We start from the raw sequence: 21,399 nt of genomic DNA on the forward strand, positions 1-21,399 counted from the left end.
GAGGCACTCATCCTGGCTGCTCAGGAGCAGGCCCTGAGCACCAGGGCCATTGAGGCCCAGATATACCACACCAGACAAGACCCACGGTGTAGGTTGTGCAAAGAAGCACCTGAGACGATCCAACACATAAGTGCAGGGTGTAAGATGCTGGCAGGGAAAGCCTACATGGAACGCCATAACCAGGTGGCTGGCATAGTCTACCGAAACATCTGTGCGGAGTATGGACTGGAAACCCCAAGGTCAAAATGGGAAACACCTCCGAAGGTGGTGGAGAATGACAGAGCGAAGATCCTGTGGTACTTCCAGATCCAGACTGACAAGATGGTAATGGCGAACCAACCGGATATCGTGATCATAGATAAAGGGCAGAGGGAAGCCGTTGTAGTGGATGTAGCGGTCCCAAGTGATGGAAACATCAGAAAGAAGGAATACGAGAAACTGGAGAAATACCAAGGGCTCAGAGAGGAGCTGGAGAGAGCCTGGAAGGTAAAGGTGACAGTCGTGCCTGTGGTGGTCGGAGCACTCGGGGCAGTGACCCCCAAACTAGATGAGTGGTTGCAACAGATCCCGGGAACAACATCGGACATCTCGGTCCAGAAATGTGCAGTGCTGGGAACAGCAAGGATACTGCGCAGAACCCTCAAGCTTCCTGGCCTCTGGTAGAGGACCCGAGCTGAATGAGGGACGGACACCACCCATATATATATATATATATAGGGCGGCCCGGTAGTCCAGTGGTTAGCACGTCGACTTCACAGTGCAGAGGTACCGGGTTCGATTCCAGCTCCGGCCTCCCTGTGTGGAGTTTGCATGTTCTCCCCGGGCCTGCGTGGGTTTTCTCCGGGTGCTCCGGTTTCCTCCCACATTCCAAAAACATGCATGGCAGGCTGATTGAACGCTCTAAATTGTCCCTAGGTGTGTGTGTGGGCGTGGATGGTTGTTCGTTTCTGTGTGCCCTGCGATTGGCTGGCAACTGATTCAGGGTGTCCCCCGCCTACTGCCCGAAGACGGCTGGGATAGGCTCCAGCACCCCCCGCAACCCTAGTGAGGATCAAGCGGTTCGGATAATGGATGGATATATATATATATATATTATGTATTGTTTTGTTTTGATAAACAATGATTCATTAGATGGCTGACAAGGTCCATTAAAAATGAGCTTCAGATTCAGAACGGCAGTTGAGTGCAGCACATGGCCTTTGCCAGTAGATGACGTAGTGTGACTTCCTTCAAACAGGACTCGTCATTCCTGTTTTGCTGTGCGGAATTCAACCATTGTCGCTTCCACGATGATCTCAACGTAAAGGTTGTGGAAGTGAACCTACCCTCAATCGATGAAAATCCGCGATGCAAGGGAACCTATATAATAAGGCATGAATTTCATCAACATGTAAGCTTATGTTAAATTATCAATTATTTTCATTTTATATTTGAGCATTATATTATTTTATGTTAGTTACTTAAATTATATTCTGTTGAATACTTTCTGAAACATTCTTATGTTGCTTGCGTCTAATTGGCTAAAGAGAAGCAGAAAGTGTTTTCGTGACCGGAAAAGGTGTTCTCGTTCATCCGTTCGGAGGTGCAGACGTTTTTTTTTCCTTTTCTTTCTCCTTATAAACTGCATTAAAGGATTCCATCTGTCATTCGTAAAGAAGAGCCATCCACTGAAAAACAACGAACCCCTCAACTTACAAACACATTGGAAACCTAAGTGAAGTGAGAGCTGATTCGCTTTTCAACGTCGATGTAAAGTTGTTGCAGTCGCAGGAAGTCGATTTAAGGCTTGGGAGTGAGGGGGGTTGAGCAAAGGAGGCCATCAGGAAAAGTTGCCACCCTCCGCAACTTCCGGTTTTGTGTCTTTGGTTTCACTTCAACATCCACTCTACCTAAAAACACCTTCGCCCGCCTGCCATTATTTCACACCAGAGTCATACCGCCACAAAGCTGTCACTCGGTACACAACAGACACTCACGCAAACGCTGGGCTTGGGGCAAGTCAGATTCCTCACAGAGGCCCTTCCCAGGGTGGGGCCCGGTGGGTGTGAGTCACTGGCTGCTTATCACTGCGGTTGTGTGCGTTGAGAAAGCGAGGACAAAGTTCAGCGACCTGTTTGCACGCAGCCCACTTCGACTGCCGGTCGGCGTGTGGGCTTTAGCGTTTAGCTGAGCATTCCTGTCAGTTGTTTTCCTCAAGCTTACCGTTTGTGTCCATCCATCGTGTCGCACTGAAATACCATTCCTGTCACTTGTTTAGCATCAAGCGTGGCACGACTGTCAGTTCTTTACCATTTTGGTTAGCATCGATTGCCAGTCGTTTAGGATTAAGCTTCACATTCCTGCCTTTTTTTTCCCCCCCTTTAGCTTTAAGGTTAGCGGCCCCGTTCTCGGTTCAGCGCATTGAGCTCGGCATTTCCGGCAGTTGTTTAGCTTGAAGGTTCATGTTCCTGCCTGTTGTTTATCATTTCTGTCAGTTCAGCCGATTCGCACTTGGTCTGGCGGCCCTCTCAGAGGCTCCTTATCTCCACAAAAAACGTCAACATAACAAAGGTCTGGGATTTCATCAGATCGTTCAACAAAATCCCCTCTGGAGCTTAGACGTTTTTCTCATCTCAAACATTTTGGAATCATTATTTTTACAGACAGTTTTATGGCATCAACTGTTGCATAAATATATATATATATATATATATACTGTATTCAGCTCATCTGTGATTTAAAAAAAATCCTCCTGTTTCTTTATAATTCTCACGATCTCAATCTGCTTACTTTGATGTCTTCCCCCTTCAAATTTATTTGAACTCAAAATTGTTCTGAATCCTGCTTTTGTTTTTAATTGGCTGCAGAGTACAAAGCGTTTTTGTAACAGCATTGACAGTATACACAAATAAAGGAGCATGATTTTAAATACAATCCAAGTATTACGAATAAAGACTATAATTGCTCCGATAGTCCACATTGTGTTTTGGCTTCTGTTATCGAGCGAATGGATCGAGGTTGCTTTCTTTACCGCGAATACTCCATGCGGCAGTTTTACAGATGCCACGCCTGCTGTGTCGGCGACGTGCGACGTGGCGTCTCAAGTGGCACGCACCACCCGTAGCCATCTATTTGAGGTGTGGCGTTTCAACCACCCGAGAAACAAGTTGATTTAGTCAAAACAAAGAGTTTATTGCATAAAAATACAAACTACAAAAAAAGAGACTCGCTTCACACTAACTACAGCAGAAGAACAATGAGGGGCAACTCGTTAATGACAGCACCCGTGACACACCCACAGGAAAGACTGAAAAAGTGTTCAAACAGTAGTAGGACAACACACACACACGCAACCTGCCATGATCAATTCTCATTTTCCAATATTGATCAGACTTTTGCTTTAGCCCGTCAGTAATGCCATGTCGGCCGTTGTTGTTGCTTTGACACGACTTTCTGACTAGAATATGCACTTTTTGTTGTTAATTCACACAATACATCAAACGAGGAGGTCTTGTACAGTATTTTGATGCAAAAATCAGACATTTGAGTAGGTAAGGCACATCAGACCGAGAGTTTGGGTGTTTTTCACGCTGAATAATGCTTGTTCCCTCCTTTGCTAAAACCCAAACACACCAGTTTTGAAAAAACAAACTCAGAATATTTGGAGTACATACTGCTCCCTTTAAACCAACAACAACAACCCTCCCTTAAAGTTAATGTCACAATAATGGCAGCTTACACACACTCCGATATCGTTTTCAAATCCTAATTTCTCTAAAGGATGAAATATCACAAAATACGTTTCATTTTAGCACAATTAAATCACTTGGCCTCTAATGCGAAGCAAAGTTAATCCCCCCTCGAGCCTCTTGACGAGAAATAATTAATACAAAATGAAGAGCGTGCAGGCAAAAAATTAATGATAAAAAAAAAAAAAAATTTGAACTGAGCATTAGAAATGCCAAGAAGAAAGGTGCAAGGATGATTTGCGGATCAATTTGCCCAGGATCGAGTGCTAGGAACAATCGCTCCAGATCAAATCATCTTAACCGATCGGCAAATTGAAGCCATGAGCATTTTTTTTCTTTTTCTTTTTGAATCTATCCCATTTGTATTTAAATTGTAATAAAATTGTATTATTTTGTCTTTTTTTTTTTTTTTTTTTACTTTTCTTTTGATAGCGGCGCGGACACCCGTAGCGGCTCCTCTTGTTTCATTTTGAGAGGGAAGAAATTTCATCCGCGCTGTATGTTACACATGCAGTACATTTGACAATAAAGTTTTTATCTGTTGTTGGGCTTCCAGCGTGGCCTGGACCGATTGAATCAAATGCTCCAGAATACAATCGTCACAACTAACGTCCCGGATGGTATGGTTCCGGATCACTCGCTCCCAAGCAAAACAGCCAGAACGATGGCTTGGGATCATCTGCTCCGGAAGAATTTCTGTGGCTCCCGAAGCAACGCTCCGGATTGTTGGAGAGTTGCGGATCGATGAGCCGGGAACAAACGCTTCAGAACAACCGGCGAAGCATTTTGGATCCCGGTCGCAGAGTGGGCCGGAGCGGTCGCCGGGGATCAAAGAGTCCAAATCGTCGAGTCCAGATCAAAAATGCCGCAACAATTGCTCCCGCTCCATTGCGATCGATGCGCAGGCACTTGGGTGATGTTTCGTACGGAGAAGGACAAAACGCTCGCTACGGCCGACGCCGATGCCACCCGCATCTTGAATTGGGGCGTAAGCGTACAAATGTTCCAAGACGGAGGAAGACGCGCTTCTGGTGGTTGGGGAGGGCGGGGCCCCGGGGGTCGTGGGGAAGGGGGGGCGGGGGTGGGAGGGCTTTAGGCGGACGTGTAGATGTACTTGGTCTTCGCCAGGCCGGTGAGCTCGTCCTCGTAGCGCGGCAGGCAGCAGAAGAGCACGGCGCAGCCGATGCACAGCAGGGTGGCGCCCCAGCCGAAGCCGTACGCCCACGTGTAGTAGTAGTGGCCCTCGAAGATCTGCTCGTTGAACTTGACCGGGTAGATGATCAGGGCGATCACCTGCAGCACCACTGCACAGCCAAATTCAACATTTATTCAAACGCCCGCGGCTTTTCCGGGCCTCGACTCTGTCACGCGAGTGACCGAAAGCGCGGCCCGTCGCGACGACGATTCGTTCCGGCGTTTTGGCCGAGCGTCGGCCCGGGGGCTGACGAGACCGTGAGGAAAATACTTTCACGCCAAAGCGAGACACTCTTGCGGCGGAATATTCCTCATCGGCAACTCGGCGCCGAGTCACGACGACGCAATCATATTTGGACTCGTGGGCTGCCTGTTGCGCCTTCTTGAGAAAAAGGCGTCGACGCCCATCGGGGATGAGTTTTGACGCGAGGAGAGGAAAAAAAAAAAGCACCTAATTAGCATTTGAGGAAGTCAGGAGTTCAAAAGTGGCAGGAGGGAACTGTACGGGATTGTTTCTCAGGGCGTTCCTTTCCACGACTGACGCCTGAGTCACTTCTGATTTGACGAGGCGGACGATAAGCAGAGCTGCGGCGTCATCGGGAGCGGGAATAACAAGCCGCCGCTTCCCGTCGCAAACGATCGCCAACGCAAAATGGGCGACGGGCTCCACTCGATGGATGCGCAAAGTCCCGTCACTTCAAGAAAAGTCGGCCATTTTTGCGTCCTTCGGAAGAAGGTCACGTCACCGCCGGGTGCCATTCTGGCTCCTCTTCCAAAACTTTGATGCTTGGCAATGTGAACTTTAAAGTTCGAACGCATGCTTCTTTTGACTTTGACTCCAAAGGTGGAAGCCGCACTCGTCAGCGTCGTCCTCCGAAGAAGACAAACCACTGGTGCTGCATTAAAAAGAAAAGATTGAGCTTCCCCACGGAGAAAAGACTGAAGGCTATCCCCCCCCCCCCTGCCCCCCACGTCATCCTGCCTATCATCATTTGTTCCCGACGCCTCAAAGATTTTTGTCTTGCTCTTGCACCCCGACTGCACACGCAATTGAGTAGACGTGGCCGCGGCAGGTGAAAGTTTGTCCCGACATCGCGCCCATGGCGACAACGCACCCGACCGACTCTTCTCCCCGCCCGGCCGGCACTGGCCGCGGCCCTCCTTCTTGGCCTCCCTCAGCCTGTGCACAAGCCAGTCCCTTTCTTTGGGACTGGCTCCCTCCCACCGGCTTACGGGAAGCGGCAACATTTACCGCTCCCCGCTGTCACTCCTCTGCGTGACCTTTTGTTCCTCAGCACTCCCACAGCAAAGCCCGACATGAGCCCGACGCCCGGGGAAGTCTTTTGCAAAGGCTTCCGACAAAGGACAGAAACAAAAACGGGAATGTCGGTCACGTCCGCGCGTGAGACGGCGGCGGTCGGCGGGCCGAAGCCTTTGCCGCCCGCCGCGCGTGATGCCTCGGTCCCCCGGGTAACGCCACGCAGCGTAGAATGGTGCGGAGAGGGGGGCTTTTTGACAGTCGGGAGCCCTTTTCCGTGGTAACGCGGCCCCAAACGCTCACCGCGACTTCACTCAAAACCCCCCAAAACACGCGGCCTGACAAAAGACCGACTCGATTCACTTTCACGCGGTTCGGGTTGACTCGGCCCGATCTTTCATCGGTTCACACTTCTCCGAATTTGGACTCCAAATAAGCGTGGACATTTTGGTACCCGCAGTACCTTATTTGTTTTTGGCGGCCTCTTTCAAAGGCGGCCGGGCGTTTCTTACCGACGACAATAAGCATGACTCCGATGACGGGCAGCAGCGTGACGTTGAGCGTGCAGCACAGCGCCACGCAGGACAGGATGAAGGCGCCGATGAGGATGAGGAGGCCGAGGATCATCAGGGCGGCCACCGCCTGCGCCCACGCTGCACGTGCAACACACAAACACACGGACTCGTGAGGACCGAAAAAACAACGACGACATCTTCTAAAGTCACGCGGCCGTAACGTTAGTTACGCCTGCGACATTGCGAGTTTGTGGAGCTCCGATGGTTGCGATGATGATTTATGGCCCTGGCCGATACCAAGCAAGGTCCGCCACACCCCGCGACAGCACGCTCGCCTTCTGCGGCACCGCGTGACGCACTCCAGATGGAACGCGAATGGAAGAGAAGGACAAAACTCTCCTCACGTGCTTTGCGGAAGCTAGTGTGAAAGTACAGTACGGTACACTTTTTTGGGGGGAAAATAGGATGTACACCTAAAAGACTGTATTTATTGATTGTTATGATATCCTCATGCTGTGTGCACATTTTTAACCTTTTTTTAATGTGAACTATCAACTACAATACGTACACAGATGAGTATTTGTTGACATATATGGTATTAACAAAGACAAAATGTACACGTTATAAAAACCTTTTTGAAAAATGACTACTCTTAAAAGCTATTCCAAATACTGACCAAGTAAGCTCAGAAACAAGTTTCAGGAAAATGATATTCTGTTTGCTTGTGACAGACTGCTTCCTGAGAACAGATTCACCCCAAAAATGTTTTGTGTCGGATTTCAGGCCCCTATTTTGCTATCGAACAGACGCGCTTTGCAATCCGGTCATTGCATTGCCATGTGGGAAACGCAACTCTTTGCGGTCAGTTAAAAAAACGAAGAACATGCAAGTTGAATAGGTGCCTTGTTCTTCACATGAACGGTGAAAGAAAATGTGCGCCTTTCGGTGTGGAATCAAGCCGCTTCACTGTAACTGCGGCAGACATTCAGGCCAAGCCTTGCGTTCCGTCGACTTTGTCGTTCGCGCACGGATCAGCCAACACCTTCAATTATTCATTGGCGTCGACGTGTGAGTTTGTGCTCATGCCTGGCTACCGAGCCCGAGGCACGTCTCGCACGCGCACGCGCACGCGCACGAGACGTGTTGGACAGGTTGGCTCTTCTCACAAACAGCAACGATCCCGTTTGGCGTCCAACAGCGACCGGCGGCTCTGTTGAACTTCTCCCCGATTCTCCGAATTGTAGTCGCGTTGGCGTGACGTCATCAACTACCAACCCGAAATTTACCGCCGCTTGGGAATATCCCTTTTTTTTTTAGCTTCCATTTACCCATTTGGGTCAGACCAAATGTTGCGATGAGCCCCGTTGGTCCGGCGGTGTTGGTTCTGTCTGCAAAGCCAACAAGAATTCACGGCCGAACCACCGCATGGACGCCGCCGAGGCCAAGTACGGGCCCAAAGCGTCCTCCGTTGTGGGTCAGTGTCGTCGCGGTGCCGGGTGCGAAGCGGCGGAACAACGAAAGGGGACGTTTAGGAGGAAGCCTTCTTGAGGGAGACCGCGGAGGACTTGCTGAACGGCCAACGGAAAAAAAAACATCAACACGGCCGTGCAAATGTTGTCAGTTCAGTAAGTGCTTACACTCAAATTGAATTGATGTCAAATCGGTAAAGCATCGGGACCGATACTGTACGGGGGCGCCTGTAGTCAAACTTAGGTCGAACACTGCTTCCGGTTTGGAGACACTTGAAGGCCGCGGGTCACTTTGAGCCCAGTATTTCCCTTCGCCGCCCACTTTTACACATGTTAAAATCGGATATTGTCCGCCCTGAAAATACCGTTGCACCTGTAAAATGCACTCGCCAGCCCAAAATGATAACGCGCTGCAACACCGTAACATAAGCTGCGATGTAACGCGATCAGACATCGCACGTCGTCGTAATTGGTGTTGTTCGGGAGGAAAAGTTGGACTCCGTTTTCGCTTTGAAAGCCCACGATCGTGGCGGGCATCGTGGTTTTTGTCCGTTTGTCTTCCCAAGCCGGATAGGATCGCGGGGGGGGGGGGGGGTGTCAGTCAGAGGATTCCAAAGTTTAGGCCTCCCTAGCCCTCCCCCTCAGTCTGAAGTGGATTCTCCGCGCGAGGTGTTGCATTTTCCGCCTAAGTACGCCCGCGTCGCCGCCGCCAACTTACAGAACTCCATAAGGGACTTGCTCTCCCACTGGTCGTTGCGTCCGTGGTACTGCTCCCACATGCTGGCGTAGTGCGTCTTGCCCTCCTCGTCCGTCACCCAGCCCGACGTGGCGGCGATGGCGATGATGTCGAAGATGATGGCGAAGAGCAGCAGCAGGGGCACGATCCACCTGCAGCGCGGGTAGGCGATCCCGCAGCGGAACATGGCGAGCTTCGGTCGAGTCGAGGAAGCGAGCAAAACGGGAGGCTCGAGCGGTCTTGCGCGGTTGCCTGCTTGTGGTGGTGTGCGGCGCTGGCTGGCTGTCTGGCTGGCTTTTTTTTTCTTCCCGTCTATGTGGGAGAGGAGGGGAGGGAGAGGGTGGGGGGGGGGGGGGGGGGGGGGGGGGAAACGCCCCACCCGAGTTTGCAATGCAGCCGTCAACCCGGTTTGGGACGTACAGGGCTGGACTTGTCTGCCTCGCAAAGAAAGCCCAACCCAGTTGAGTTCTTCGGAAGGGATTGGGTCATGTTACGTCGTCACGCACGGATGTCAGCCCCGCCGTTCGATCCCACGGTGATGGCGGTCATGGTCGTGCCAAGTGGCGACCATAGTCTTACGGTTTGGTGCTTTCCACTGGCTTTGTTGTTTTATTGTTGTATGTATGATATTTGTATACAGCAATGGTTGTTTTAAAGTGCTCGAGAAATACACTTGAGTTGAGGTGAGTAAATGCGGAACAACAACATTCAGGCCACTCGGTTGTTTCCCCCAATATCTTCACCGGTCATTTTTCACTTATTGTCACAACAACAACAATAACAATAATAATAACAATGTGCTTGTTACTAATGGTTGACCCAAGGCAACTGGCTTCTTGTTGGATTTTTTTTCTTGGTTTTCAAAAACGCCAAATATGATTTAGGGAATTAATAATTCCATTTACAATGACAGGTATAAAACATTTGTCCATTGCCTAAACCGGCATACACGGTGAGCGGGGCTAAAATACAAACTATAATGTGAACGGATTTTACTTTGGACGCTCGCAACCCTCGTGAGGACAAGCGAAGTAACACAGTTACTTCGAATTAAAGATGAACGTAATCTCGTGAAGCAGACATTGGACTCGAAAAGGACGTCGTGGCGAGCTATCGCGGTGCATTCTGGGACGTGTAGTATTTACGGTGCATGTCCGTCTGCGGTTGCCTAGGCAACAACTTTTAACGGGGAAGACATTTCCTTTCACAAGCTAGCAGGCTAAACGATCAGAGAGTAACCATTATCGAGTCGCTTCGGGCCAAATAAAGTCGACGAGGACTGCTAAGTGAACCATTAAACACATGACCGTGTGTTTGAACACCATTTGCCCCTTCTGTGTGTCTTGAAACTATCTCGATTCAAAAAAACTAATGTGGAGGAACAGAAATAAAATTTCACTCCGAGTAAAGGGGAAGGCGATAGTAAACACGTCATGACGTTGCATCTATCGCGGTGCATTCTGGGAGCTGTATTTTTCCGCATTCTGCAACTATCTATCGTTGAATCTTCGGGGCCTAATATAAATATGCCGTATGTCGTCTTCTTCATTTTTAAGAAACGCAAAATAAAATGAATTAACTAGCAATATTACGGGTTGTCCGTTGTAATGGGGGCGGCGCGGGGGTGGCTGAGGGGAAAGCAAGTCTCGCCCTGTGGTGGAATCTTGACTGGCATTTGAGGTCAGAGTACAGTATAACGTCAAGGCTTGTCTTCTGTCACTTGTGATGGTCGCCCGAAGCATGAGCCTGTCAACTCCGCAGTATGCTTCAGCGTTTTTCTCGTTTTCTTCCCCATGTATTTTTCATTTCTTTCGCCACGTAAAGATACAAACTTGTCAAGGTATTTTGGTGACTTTTGGTGTCCCGTGTAGTACGTGTGACGTATTTATGGGCTAATAAACAATTTCTCTTACTTTTCTCCACAAAACTGTCAGGTAATGATTCACGAACTCATGAACAGATTGCCTCATGAGTAGCGTGTTCCTACTCGAGTGTCCACAGTGAGGCGACATATGTCTGCTGACACCGTATCATTTGAACGATTACTGGTAACAGGAATATTTTCATTTTGATGTAAAAATTCATAGAAAAATCTGGACAAAGGCACAGATTCATTTTTGAGGCTCATTTAAAGCAGCATAAAAAAAATTAAAAGTAGTGTTTTTAAACAATCACAACACAAATGGAATGAAAAGAAATCCCTTACGGACGTATGCGCTTGTCCCCCAAGACACGCAGTTCACAGTGCATGACTGTATTCACTATGGGCTACTCCCAGGAGATTTTTATGGCCTCTTTTATAGCAGTTCAAAAAACAACATCAATGCTTGAAAAGTGTGTTACTGTCGAGCAAAACACAGGAACAAACAGTCTGAGTCAGCATTAAATCAAATCCCGTCCCATCATTAGCCAGTGTTTACACGCGAGCGCGCTCTCTTTCACTTTCCTGACTAAGTTCCTCCAATCTCGCCATCCCGTCAGCACTTCAGCACAGACCAGGCGTTTTCCCACGTCATCCGACCTCACGCTCAGACTGCAAGAATTGGGATGGCAAGTCAAAAGTTGTTTTAGGGGTTGAGGACTATATTCTTATTTGGCTTTTTTGTTTCGGACTTGATCTTACTTTGACTGTTTGGTGCTTTCTACCACCTTTGTTACTGATTTATTGCTGTATATATGATAGTTGCTCCATGTACTTCACTTGAGTTGCTCTATAAATACAGTTGAGTTGAGTTGAGTATTCTGCTAACGCACTTTTCAAACGGATCCAGAAACCTACCGACACCCTCTCTTTTTTTTTTTTTTTTTTAATTTCCCCGTCCCGCTTCCTCTTTTCCTGTTCGGCTTTAGCACCGCTCCGGTTACTCCAGTCCAGTCCTCCATGAGAACTGATCAACCGTCCTGTGAGTTTAGGAGCGTGTACACCGAAGTGGAAGAACACGGTTGAAAAGGCAACTATTCCCGATGAACTGACTTTGAGGGACACGAGGCAAAAGGTATCCTTGTCCAAAATCAAAATATTTGAGAATCACTCAGGGTTTCCCCGTCAGCCCCCATATTTCGATTCCACCTCATTACGGGGCGGCGCCGCCCGGGCCGCCGCCGCCGCCGCTCCGAGAAAGTCTGAAGTCCTGGCAGATGACGGCTAGCCTGTAGACGTTCAAAATGACCACCAGGAAGTTCTTGATGGCGAAGAAGACCAGCATCTGGTGGAAGACGTCGAAGTAGGTCATGACCGTGAGCCGCACCGTCAGGAAGGGGCCGTCCTGGATAAACAAGGCCTCCACGATGCCCCAAATGTCCGTGCTGTGCTTGGTCAGGAGGGACACCTCGCGTACCTCCCGCTCGTCCGACGAGTCCGACTTGGAATTCACCACTGTCGGAAACAAGCGGGAAGATGTAAACGGTCTCCTTTCACTTTGAAAACGATATTCTTCTTGATTTTGGATTTAGTTACTCACCAGCCAAATGGAGCGGGAACTGCAACATGCTCCACGTCCATACGGCCAAGATGATATAGACCAACTGAGGACTGTTCTCTCTGGAAAGGACGACACACAGGTCGCGATGGGTCATTCGTTCCCGACGATTGCTCTCATATTGACGAGGGTCGAAAAGGCCGCGGCTCGGCGTCGGCCCGCTGAGCAAACGCGAGAAGGTGCCACGCACTTGACATCTGACAGCGTCTCACTGGTGAATTCGAGGATGTCCGCCGCCGTGCCGACGAAGATCAGGAGGAGCTGAGAGAGTTCGTCTCTGGTGACGCCGCCCCCCAAGGGGAGGAGCCACTTCCCCACGATGAGGAGAACCAGCAGGATCTGATGAAGAGCGAGGATCCACTCGTTGGAGCACAGCGCCTGGTTGATGTTCTGGAAAAGGCGGAAACGATGAAGAAAAACACCCCCGCCCACTCACGCAAAAGCTTGCTTCTCCCCAAGTGGACATCTGGATGCGTTTACACTCGGCTTGGACTCTTGTAGCACGCGGCTAACCGGGTTAGTGCGCTGTGACGAGACTCCGCCGGATGTTATTGAAGCCGACCCCCACCCTGAAAAGCCAAAGGGAGCAGGCGGCGATCTCGCGCATGCGCATTTCGAATGCCGTAGTGGCGTTTCATCTGCGGTCATAAAACCATTATGGGAGCGGATAGTTTGCTTTGTGGAGTTCCCCGGGGGCCGCTTATCAAACCGCTTCTTTTCTCCTTACACAGATGCGCGCGTGCAAATTTTCTCTTGGCGATCGCCGTGCCGTCGGTCGCGGGACGGAAAACCTCGTTTGGACGCGGCGTGTCCCGTTTCGAACGGCACCTTGCGTTTTTGCGCCATTGAAGCTGCGCTTGCGTCCACTCGTGCCTTGATGGCGCCATTCAACTTTTGCCAACGGATTCCGGCCAGTACTGCTGAGAAGGCTCTTTGTCTCGGCCGCCCCAACGGTCAGTCTCGGAGACCGCCTGCGTGACGTCAACACTCGCGTCTTTGTGCCATGTTCCTGCCGTGTTTATTCTCCCCATACTGCGAACCCAATTTGTCTGAGATTTCAAAACTTGAATGCGCCAAGAGCTCACGTCAACTCAGTGTTGGTGTCATTAGCAATGTGATTTAGCGCCCCCCCCCCCCCCCACACACACACGGCCCCCACCGCTCAGGACCGATGATGTGTCAGCGTGTCGGTGGCTGTCTGTATTTGTCTGACGCAAAGTCGGGGGTGGCAGCAGCTCAGTCAGGAAGGTCTCGGCTTGAAGAACTCGGCTCGGGGGCCAAAAGGCGGCTGCTTGCGCTCTCCCAATGAGTCCGTCGTTGTGGTTTCGTGCTTCTTAGAAAGTTGCCTTTTACAGCCCACGCATCTTTTGATCTCGGGGAAAAGGCGTCGCCAGCGCGGTGGCCGCTGAGCCCACCCGTTTTGCGGCCCTAAATTTAGGACACGCTTCGATCCGCAGTCTGGGGAGAACGTTGGCGGTTTGCTGACGAAATGCCGAACAAACACTTTGGGTGAGCAAACACCAAACGGGAGCTTCGGATGATCCGATCGTCTGACCGATTTGGAAATGGGAGTAGCGCTTGTCAACCAAACCTCAAATTTTCAGAAATAGATGATGATTCGAGACTAAATCTACCGAGCGAGTCAACTGCTGACATAAATCACGTGTGCAGCCTGTAGTCAGAGTTTTTTTTTTTTTTTTGGAGACTATCCAGACGGGTGACGGCAAACGGCTTTATCTGGGGCTCTCGTCACGCCTCTGCACACTGACCCTGTCACGATTGGGTTTGTGACCAACAGGTGGCACTGTAGGGCTCCCCCTGCAGCCGCACACCTGTTGCTCATTATGTAATCGGTGCTTTCAAAGGACTCCCGGCCCGAACGCTCGGTGTCGGCTCATTGTTTGCACTTGGCTTCTGTCATGTTTAGTTCATTGTTATGTTTTCTCTTTAGTCATGATTTTTGTTTACTACTTTGGACTTTGTTTGTTTAGGATTTAGTTTTCTCTGTTTGAATGCAATTCGTCAAGTTCACCCCGCTCCTCCCCCCCGCCTGCTTTTTGGGGTCCTCCGCCACCTCGCAAACGTGACGGACCCTGTTTTCCCATCGATCGGAAAATAACCCGCCGCACGTCAGTGGTCGCGCGCCGACGCGGCGGGCTAATAATCCACCGGGGTGAAGTCGGCTTTACCTCCAGGTAGTTGCGGTACGTGAGGTTGTCCCCCGTGGTCTCGTTCAGGGTGATGACTCGCTTCACGTTTTCCCACGAGTCGAGCTTCTTGCACTGCAAGCAAGGAGAGCCTCCGCTGAGAGCTACGTCGGAGGACACGTTCATCCGGGAGCCACGCGGCATCGCGGCCGCGTCCCAAAGTCCGGTCCCGCATTGGGCCGCGGTTTCAGAAAACACCCGATCGCGGCGTCAAAAACCCGACGAGAGCGGTCGTCAAACGACGCGAACCGGGTGCGGACGGGCTCTTTTCCAAAATGTTTGCATTTTCAACGACGGCGGCTTCCCAAAATAAGTCGACGGGCTCTCTGATGAGGCGACGCTTGTACCTGAGGGTCGCCGGCTTTGTCCTGCTGGTAGTGCAGCTCCAGGATCCAAATGGAGGGAATGATACTGATGAGAAAGAGGAAGATGGGAGGGGAAAACCTGAAAGGGAACATGCGAGAGTCTCCATGAGAACGCGCGCACGCCGGGAAGGAACCGGGTCGGGCCCGCAAGTCTCCGAGACCCTTTTGTACATTTCGCCGCTTGGCGGCACGACATGGCGGCGAAGCGCGTCGGAGGTCGACTTCGGTCCACTTTTGGACATCCTGTCTTGGACGAGCTCAGGGGAAACGCTGAGCGGAAAAGGCGCCCTCCCCTTTCCCCCGTTTTCATGCGAAATGGCGAGAGAGGGAACATCTCTAAAGGCTAAAAGTTGACCGTACAAATACACTCGGCGGAGGGCTTGACCCTTCTATACAACATCTTGGAAAAAGCCCAAACCTTTCCAAGCCGCTGAGTTACAATCGGCAGCTTTGTTGCCAGACCATTTCGGGTGGTGCTCAAGAACCTCGAAATTGAAACGGCGGCATCCCTAACATTTGGGGAGAAACCAAAACCGATTCTTTTGAATTTTGGGTTCCGGATGGCCCCTTGGAGCAAAGCGGACCGCGTTTGATTGAAAGGAGAGGAGGAAAGTACGGCGCAGCCGCCTTGCCTCAAAAGTGCTTCGTTGCACTCGATCCCTTCCGCGTTTCTCCGACTTTTAGTGATGACATCGTGACAATGAACTGATCGCCGATTTGCCATCTATCTGCCGATCCGATCCAGCCGATCGGACCCGTGCGTTCCTTATCGCAAAAAAAAAAAAAAAACGATTGGACGAAATGAATCTTATGTTCTGAGCTGACTTTTTTTTTTTTTCTTGCTCGGAAACTTCAACTGTCCTCTGTTGGCCGCGATGTCACGCGCGTGTGCGACCGACGAGCTCACCGATTGAAGCCCGTTCACATTCGAACGCCGATTCGGGCAGTCGGCGAGAGCAAAGAGGGCATTTTGAAGGCATTGCTGGGTTCTACGCGTTGTGCATTGCGTGTCAGAGTCCGAAGTCAATTTGGGGGTATTTTTAGTCCTCGCGGTTAAAAAAAAGGCCTATTGTTAACGTAGCAAAACGAGTTGCTCTCCCTTTCCTCTTTTGCTGCGCGCAGCTTAACATTTCAATGATGGATGAGTGTCATCGCGAGTCTCTCACGTGGGAACAACTGCGCCTCAATCCGAAGTCCAAAACGGCGACGGTCATCTCGGCCGGCCGGCCGGCTCCGATCGTAATCCCCCCCCGTCCCCGTCCCGGCTATACTATCCAGTACTTGCATTTGGAGCTGGTCTGTTTGTCAACACCATGCTTCCACGCGACTAAGGAACGACAAAGATGTTCTTTTTCGATTGCGGGACTTCTATTTAGGGTGGCGGGGGGCGGGGGCCACCCAGTCCACATTGTCCCGATTAACAATAGCAGCAGTCGACCGGAGCCTCGCTCGCGGGGCAAACTGAGGTGGGAGCTGCCGCGCGCTTCTTTTACCATTTGTAATCTTGCCCTTTCCTCCTCTTCAGCGTGACGACCATCTCCAGCAGAAGCGGCGCGAAGAGCAGCGTGAGCAGCCAGAAGATGTGGTCGCCCTTCACCCAGGTCACCCGCCACACGCCCGCCAGCGACACCAAGACAAAGAGCGCCCTGGTCGCGATGGCGCACGTCAACTTCAACACGCTCAGCATCATCTTTTGCCTCCCCGCCTCCTCCGGCCGGTACGCTCCGCACTCCCCACCGATCAACTCGACATATGCGCGATGAAATTTGCGGCGCTCGCACCAACATCGACACCCCAAAAAAAAAAAAAAAAAAAGTGGTCTCAAAGTTGCAGCTCCACCCTCGAGTGGGAGTGGGAGTGGAGAGGGGGCCGCCGCGTGAAGCCATTCGCTTTAGAAGAACGCGACGCGGATTCTTGCGACGCCAATTGCAAACAGACGCGCCCGCCAGAGGGCGCCAGACCTCCGCACGATGCGCATTCATGACCGACGTGAAATTAATTACATCCTCGCCGGAGGCTTATGATGAACAATCGATAAATTAAAGAAATAAATAGCAAGACAAAAGCTGAATTCCGAGACTACGGGACCAGACAAAACTTTGGAGACGCTTCAACGGCTCGAGAGAATGTTTTAAAACGTTTTCATTGGTACGTGTACTGAATAGAAGGAAAAGAACATTGAAATAACGTTCGCATTAAAATGTACACGCCGCGACAATGTGAAATAAAAATGTACTCCAACAAAAGCTTTTGTTGTTGTTGTTTAATAAGCATTTCTTCAAGAGTCAACACGAATCCACTGTTCGAAGGAGTTCCACATCCAACTCAAGTGCTCTTAGGGAGTGATTCTGTTTTCTGCCACTAGAGGGAGACCGCTTCCCACCAGCGGTTCCCATCCGGCACTCCGACGCAGTGTCGAAGGGAAACGCAATCACTCTTCAAAGTGCATTTTGTCCTTCAGGAATTTGGGAGAAGTTAAACGTCATAAAATAGCGCACGGTTTTGGAAATAAAAATGTCTTATAATACACTTGAACAAACGTTGACTGTTACCAAGTCAGAGTTTTCAGTCCGAAAGGTAGAATAAGATGAAAGACGTGACATTTTTTTCAATAAAAAAAGAATACCCCACGATATCACACTATTCAAAAAATAAAAAGTCCAACGTTATGTGATATACCGATTTTCAGTCAAAAGAATGACCTTTTTTTTAAAAAAAGAAAAAAGTTAACCACTCTCAATTTAATGGCAAACTGTCAGAAAACCAACTGATTGTTCAGAGCATGTCACACTATCGCGACAAACTTTTTGATCGACCACGGGTAACACAACTCTTGTGGACTCGGAAAAGAAACATTTTTTATCAAGAACAGCAGTCATAAAAAAAGCAAGTCCCTCAGCGCTGTCCTTCTTTAGTGTTCGACAAATGACCCGATTGTGCTGGACGTTATGTCATTTCCTGTTGAACACAACACGTGAAATTGATTGTGTGTGTGTGCCTTCACTTTCACTACTTGTATAAGCTTGCATAAACCAATCAGCTTGCACATTGTCTCCGCAGTCACATAAAAACCTTATCAGGCATTCTAATCACATATCTCATTATCTCGCCTGTGCAGGAAGTCTCTCACTATGCAAAGTCCACCCGAGCGCTGCACACACACGCACACACACACACACGCTGCGCTCAGGGAGACCTGTTCTGAAATAAGTGGGCCCAGCCAGCCTGCCAACGGTGGCGAGGGGAAACGACAGGCTGGCCCGTGACCTTGCAAGGGAGACGGGCTTTTCCTGTCTTTGTTCCGACATGTCCATCATCATCATCATCATCATCTTTGCTTTTTCTCTCTCTGATCTCCACCGGCACGGTACAAAGATATTTGGCGGCAGTAGGGAAAACAGTAGCAAAAAAAAGGTCACTTCCTGTGTCATCATCATGATGATGATGATGAGGCCTTCTTGTTGTCCCAACAGGTGGCGCTCAACACCACGTAATGAAGTGGCGTAACCTCCCACGGATTTTCCAGACAAAAAACCCCAAAACCAAAACCAAAAAGGCTCAGGTTCCAAGTGAATCGGCGTTTATTGAGGGCGAGCATAAGTCACGTCGTTCTCAAAAGGATCCCTTTCCATTATTTCCGTATTCGGGCAAAGAAAAGCTGCCGGAGCCGTTTATTCGCTGGCTGGATTTGAATATGAGTGACGTCAACACCAGCGAGCCAACAGCGTTGATCCAATGCCGAGCTGCCCAGACTTGAGGGCAGCTCTTGAAATGCTTTGGGGCGGGCGGGAACCCAAATATTTGGTTCACGATCTCCATGCGGTCTGCCTTGTATACACAATGATTTTGTCGTTGTTGTTCTTTTTAGGAACATCAGAGCGCCCAGCTGAAAACTTCTGGAAAAGGGGCCAGTTCAGGTCGAAACCTGTAAAGGTAAATAAAAAAGCTTCTTCGCTTCGAAAAAGGAACACAGCAATCAGCGGTCCCGATTATGAATACCCTACAGACACCGCTTCCTTTGGTTCATATTTTCGATGCTCTTGATAACGTTTACAAACACAGACGAGAGTAGAATGCCTCTGTGCCGCAGCCATATTGGATGTGGCAAAGTGGAGAAATTGGCTCCTTGAAGATCTTCGAGCCAAGCCAGAAGTCATTGGATGAATGTCGAACCGTTGCTTTTGACGGCATTCCGTCCTGTTCTCAAACGACGTCCGAAAGCCGCGGTCTTTTGGGATTGCTTTTTTTTTTTGCCCCCACCCCCTCGAAGACTTTCATGCCCAGGTTCCCTAATCAATCCGCAGTTGATGTTCTGGCCGTCGTCTTTTCTTATTTTGTTCTCTCCGATAAAAGCTCACGTTGCCGGGGTGAAAAGTGAAGCAGGTGTCTCAAATAAGCGCTTGTTCCCAAAACGCCGGCTGGCCCGCGCGCGCTCACACGTGTCAGGCATTCGCAATGCAAGAAATTACACTTGAAACGGCTACGAGGTGACTCATCCTCTCTCCTTCGTTCTCCGTCTCCGCGTCGACAGCTGCGAGCGGCCGAGCGCTTATGAGACAAATATGATTCAGAGCGGCCGGGCAGCCGAGCTCCGCCGAGGAGCTTTTCCAGGGTGGAATCTCAGACAATGAGGAGATTTGCCATCAAACAATCTTGCCTTCATTTTCCTTTCTGTCTTCCCCCCACTGGAAGCTGGAAAAGTGCTGCGGATTCTGCATTCAAAACAAGAGGCTGTTATGCGGTGCTCAGCTGCCCCCCCCCCCACCCCTTCTTGGCTCATGTGCGTTAAACAGCCCACAGATGTTTTACATGGATGTGAACACATTCTTCATTTGTCCCCAGCAGAAGCGGCGCGGTATTAACCTCGCCGCGGCAGCGCGGTCCCGAACGGCGAGCGGCTTTTTGCATAAGGTCATTTGGTTGCCTCCGAGTACGGCGGGCGTCGCCATAGCAACCCCGAGCGATGACTAAATTGCCTCATAAAAGGAGATCAATGGTTAATGCGCAGAGGAGATTACGTGTGCGACGCAGCCACTGAGTCATCTTTGAAAATATGCTTTGAAAAGGGATCGTTGGATTGCGGCCCCCCCCGTTTGTTATTCCGCCATCGTCGCAACGGTGTCTTGAGATGGCAAATATGTTTTGGGCTTTTCCGTCTCGTCTCCTTGTTTGATGTGCACATTCCCCAAGCGGTCGGTCTTTTGGCGTTTCCCCCCCGCCCCCCCTCCTTGCTCCTCACCGTGTTCTCAAAGCAGCTGCAAACAGGTGTTTTGGCTCCCCTTTCTCTTTTTTGGGTGATTGCTTTTCGCTCTCTTTCCTCTCGGCTTGCTTTCCACACACGGGTTCCGGCAATTCATTGCAGGTTAGGCGACGAGGTCTCCTTGTTGCGGTTCTTGAACCCACGCAGGCACGGGGAGAACATGCAAACTCCACACAGGGAGGCCGGAGCTGGAATGGAACCCACGACCTCTGCGCCGCGAGGTCGACGCGCTGACCAGTGGACCGCCGTGCTGCTAAATGGAAAGCGAAAGGCTCATTGGAGTCCTTAACTCTGGCGTGAGATCCTGCTCCTTTCCCAAAGTGCAACCCTCCAAACAAATCAAAATAGAACCGCACGAATAAAGCCGGCTTGTTAGCAATGTATGAGCCTGAGGTAAGAGTCCCATGTGCGGTTGCATTGAAAGGCCGCTACTTTCTCATTCACTTGGCTGGGATTGAGGCTCCCCTTTCCTCTTCCAAAATTCCCAGAGAACCCCCCCCCCCCCCCCCTCCCAATAACACAGCCGCCCCCTCAGGCGCACGTTCTCATCAATATCCGCATCGGGATTTCCGACGCGACGTGCTCAATGCGCTGGCGATAAGCGCTGGAGCGGGGCCGTCGATCGGAACGACGGGGGGGGACTTCGTGATGGGGGCCGCCATCCACATAGAGGAAGGCCCGTTGATTGACACACGCTCGGCAGCAGAAGCGACACTCATTTGCCAGTGGGGCCAAGTAACACGTCGTTAGCCTAACGACCGAATTGCCCAACTTGTTTTTCACTTTCAAATGTGAAATCCGTTTGCGTTTTGTTTGTTTCACGAAAACCTTCAACAAGCCATCATGCTCACGACTTTGTGACGGTACTGAAGTCCACCTTTCAGGTTATCTGTCCTTGAAAATGTATTTGAAAAGATATCTTTCTACTACTTATCAAAATAGGCTTGTTACTTTTTCCAGCCTTTGCAGATGACATAACATCAAAAGTACATACCGGAAGATGGGGTGTGGAACTCACCCGTGACTGGTACCCCGAGGTCTTGTAAGGCGTTTGAAATAATCATTAAAAAAAAAAGCATCTCTGGCTAAATATGCATTATTTGTGACTCAGTTCACAACGTTGGCAAAGCTGCGGGAACATGTTTTCAAAGCACGCAAGTCGAGCCGGCGCTAGCTTGTGCTTGATTA

General features: G+C 50.2%; 2 protein-coding genes and 1 long non-coding RNA gene across 4 annotated transcripts; 1 reads left to right on the top strand and 2 right to left on the bottom strand.

Moving 5' to 3' along the window:
- Positions 1-3,150: 3,150 nt before the first annotated feature.
- On the bottom strand, positions 3,151-9,215 carry perp (p53 apoptosis effector related to pmp22). The gene is made up of 3 exons (XM_086121576.1): positions 8,883-9,215; positions 6,693-6,833; positions 3,151-5,032 (listed from the first exon to the last, which is right to left on the bottom strand). The coding sequence occupies exons 1-3, from the start codon at positions 9,085-9,087 to the stop codon at positions 4,821-4,823; spliced, it is 558 nt and encodes a 185-aa protein (XP_085977702.1). The 5' UTR covers positions 9,088-9,215; the 3' UTR covers positions 3,151-4,820.
- A 173-nt stretch (positions 9,216-9,388) lies between these two features.
- On the top strand, positions 9,389-17,197 carry LOC147198737 (uncharacterized). The gene is made up of 2 exons (XR_015101990.1): positions 9,389-9,583; positions 16,477-17,197. It is a non-coding gene; the product is annotated as an uncharacterized LOC147198737 (long non-coding RNA).
- Positions 11,011-16,641, bottom strand: LOC147198738 (transmembrane protein 26-like). 2 transcript variants are annotated; one of them, XM_086121574.1, is made up of 7 exons: positions 16,445-16,641; positions 14,934-15,030; positions 14,569-14,661; positions 12,570-12,769; positions 12,362-12,441; positions 12,239-12,276; positions 11,011-12,106 (listed from the first exon to the last, which is right to left on the bottom strand). In XM_086121574.1, exons 1-7 carry the CDS (start codon positions 16,639-16,641, stop codon positions 11,975-11,977), a joined length of 837 nt encoding a protein of 278 aa, XP_085977700.1. In that variant the 3' UTR covers positions 11,011-11,974. The 2 variants fall into 2 exon arrangements, with proteins under 2 accessions (XP_085977700.1, XP_085977699.1); XM_086121573.1 differs by having other exon boundaries at positions 11,011-12,276.
- Positions 17,198-21,399: the final 4,202 nt, after the last annotated feature.

This window comes from Hippocampus guttulatus, chromosome 10, assembly GCF_054856545.1.
Source record: "Hippocampus guttulatus isolate MCC_2025c chromosome 10, RoL_Hgut_1.0, whole genome shotgun sequence".
Taxonomy (NCBI): domain Eukaryota; kingdom Metazoa; phylum Chordata; class Actinopteri; order Syngnathiformes; family Syngnathidae; genus Hippocampus; species Hippocampus guttulatus.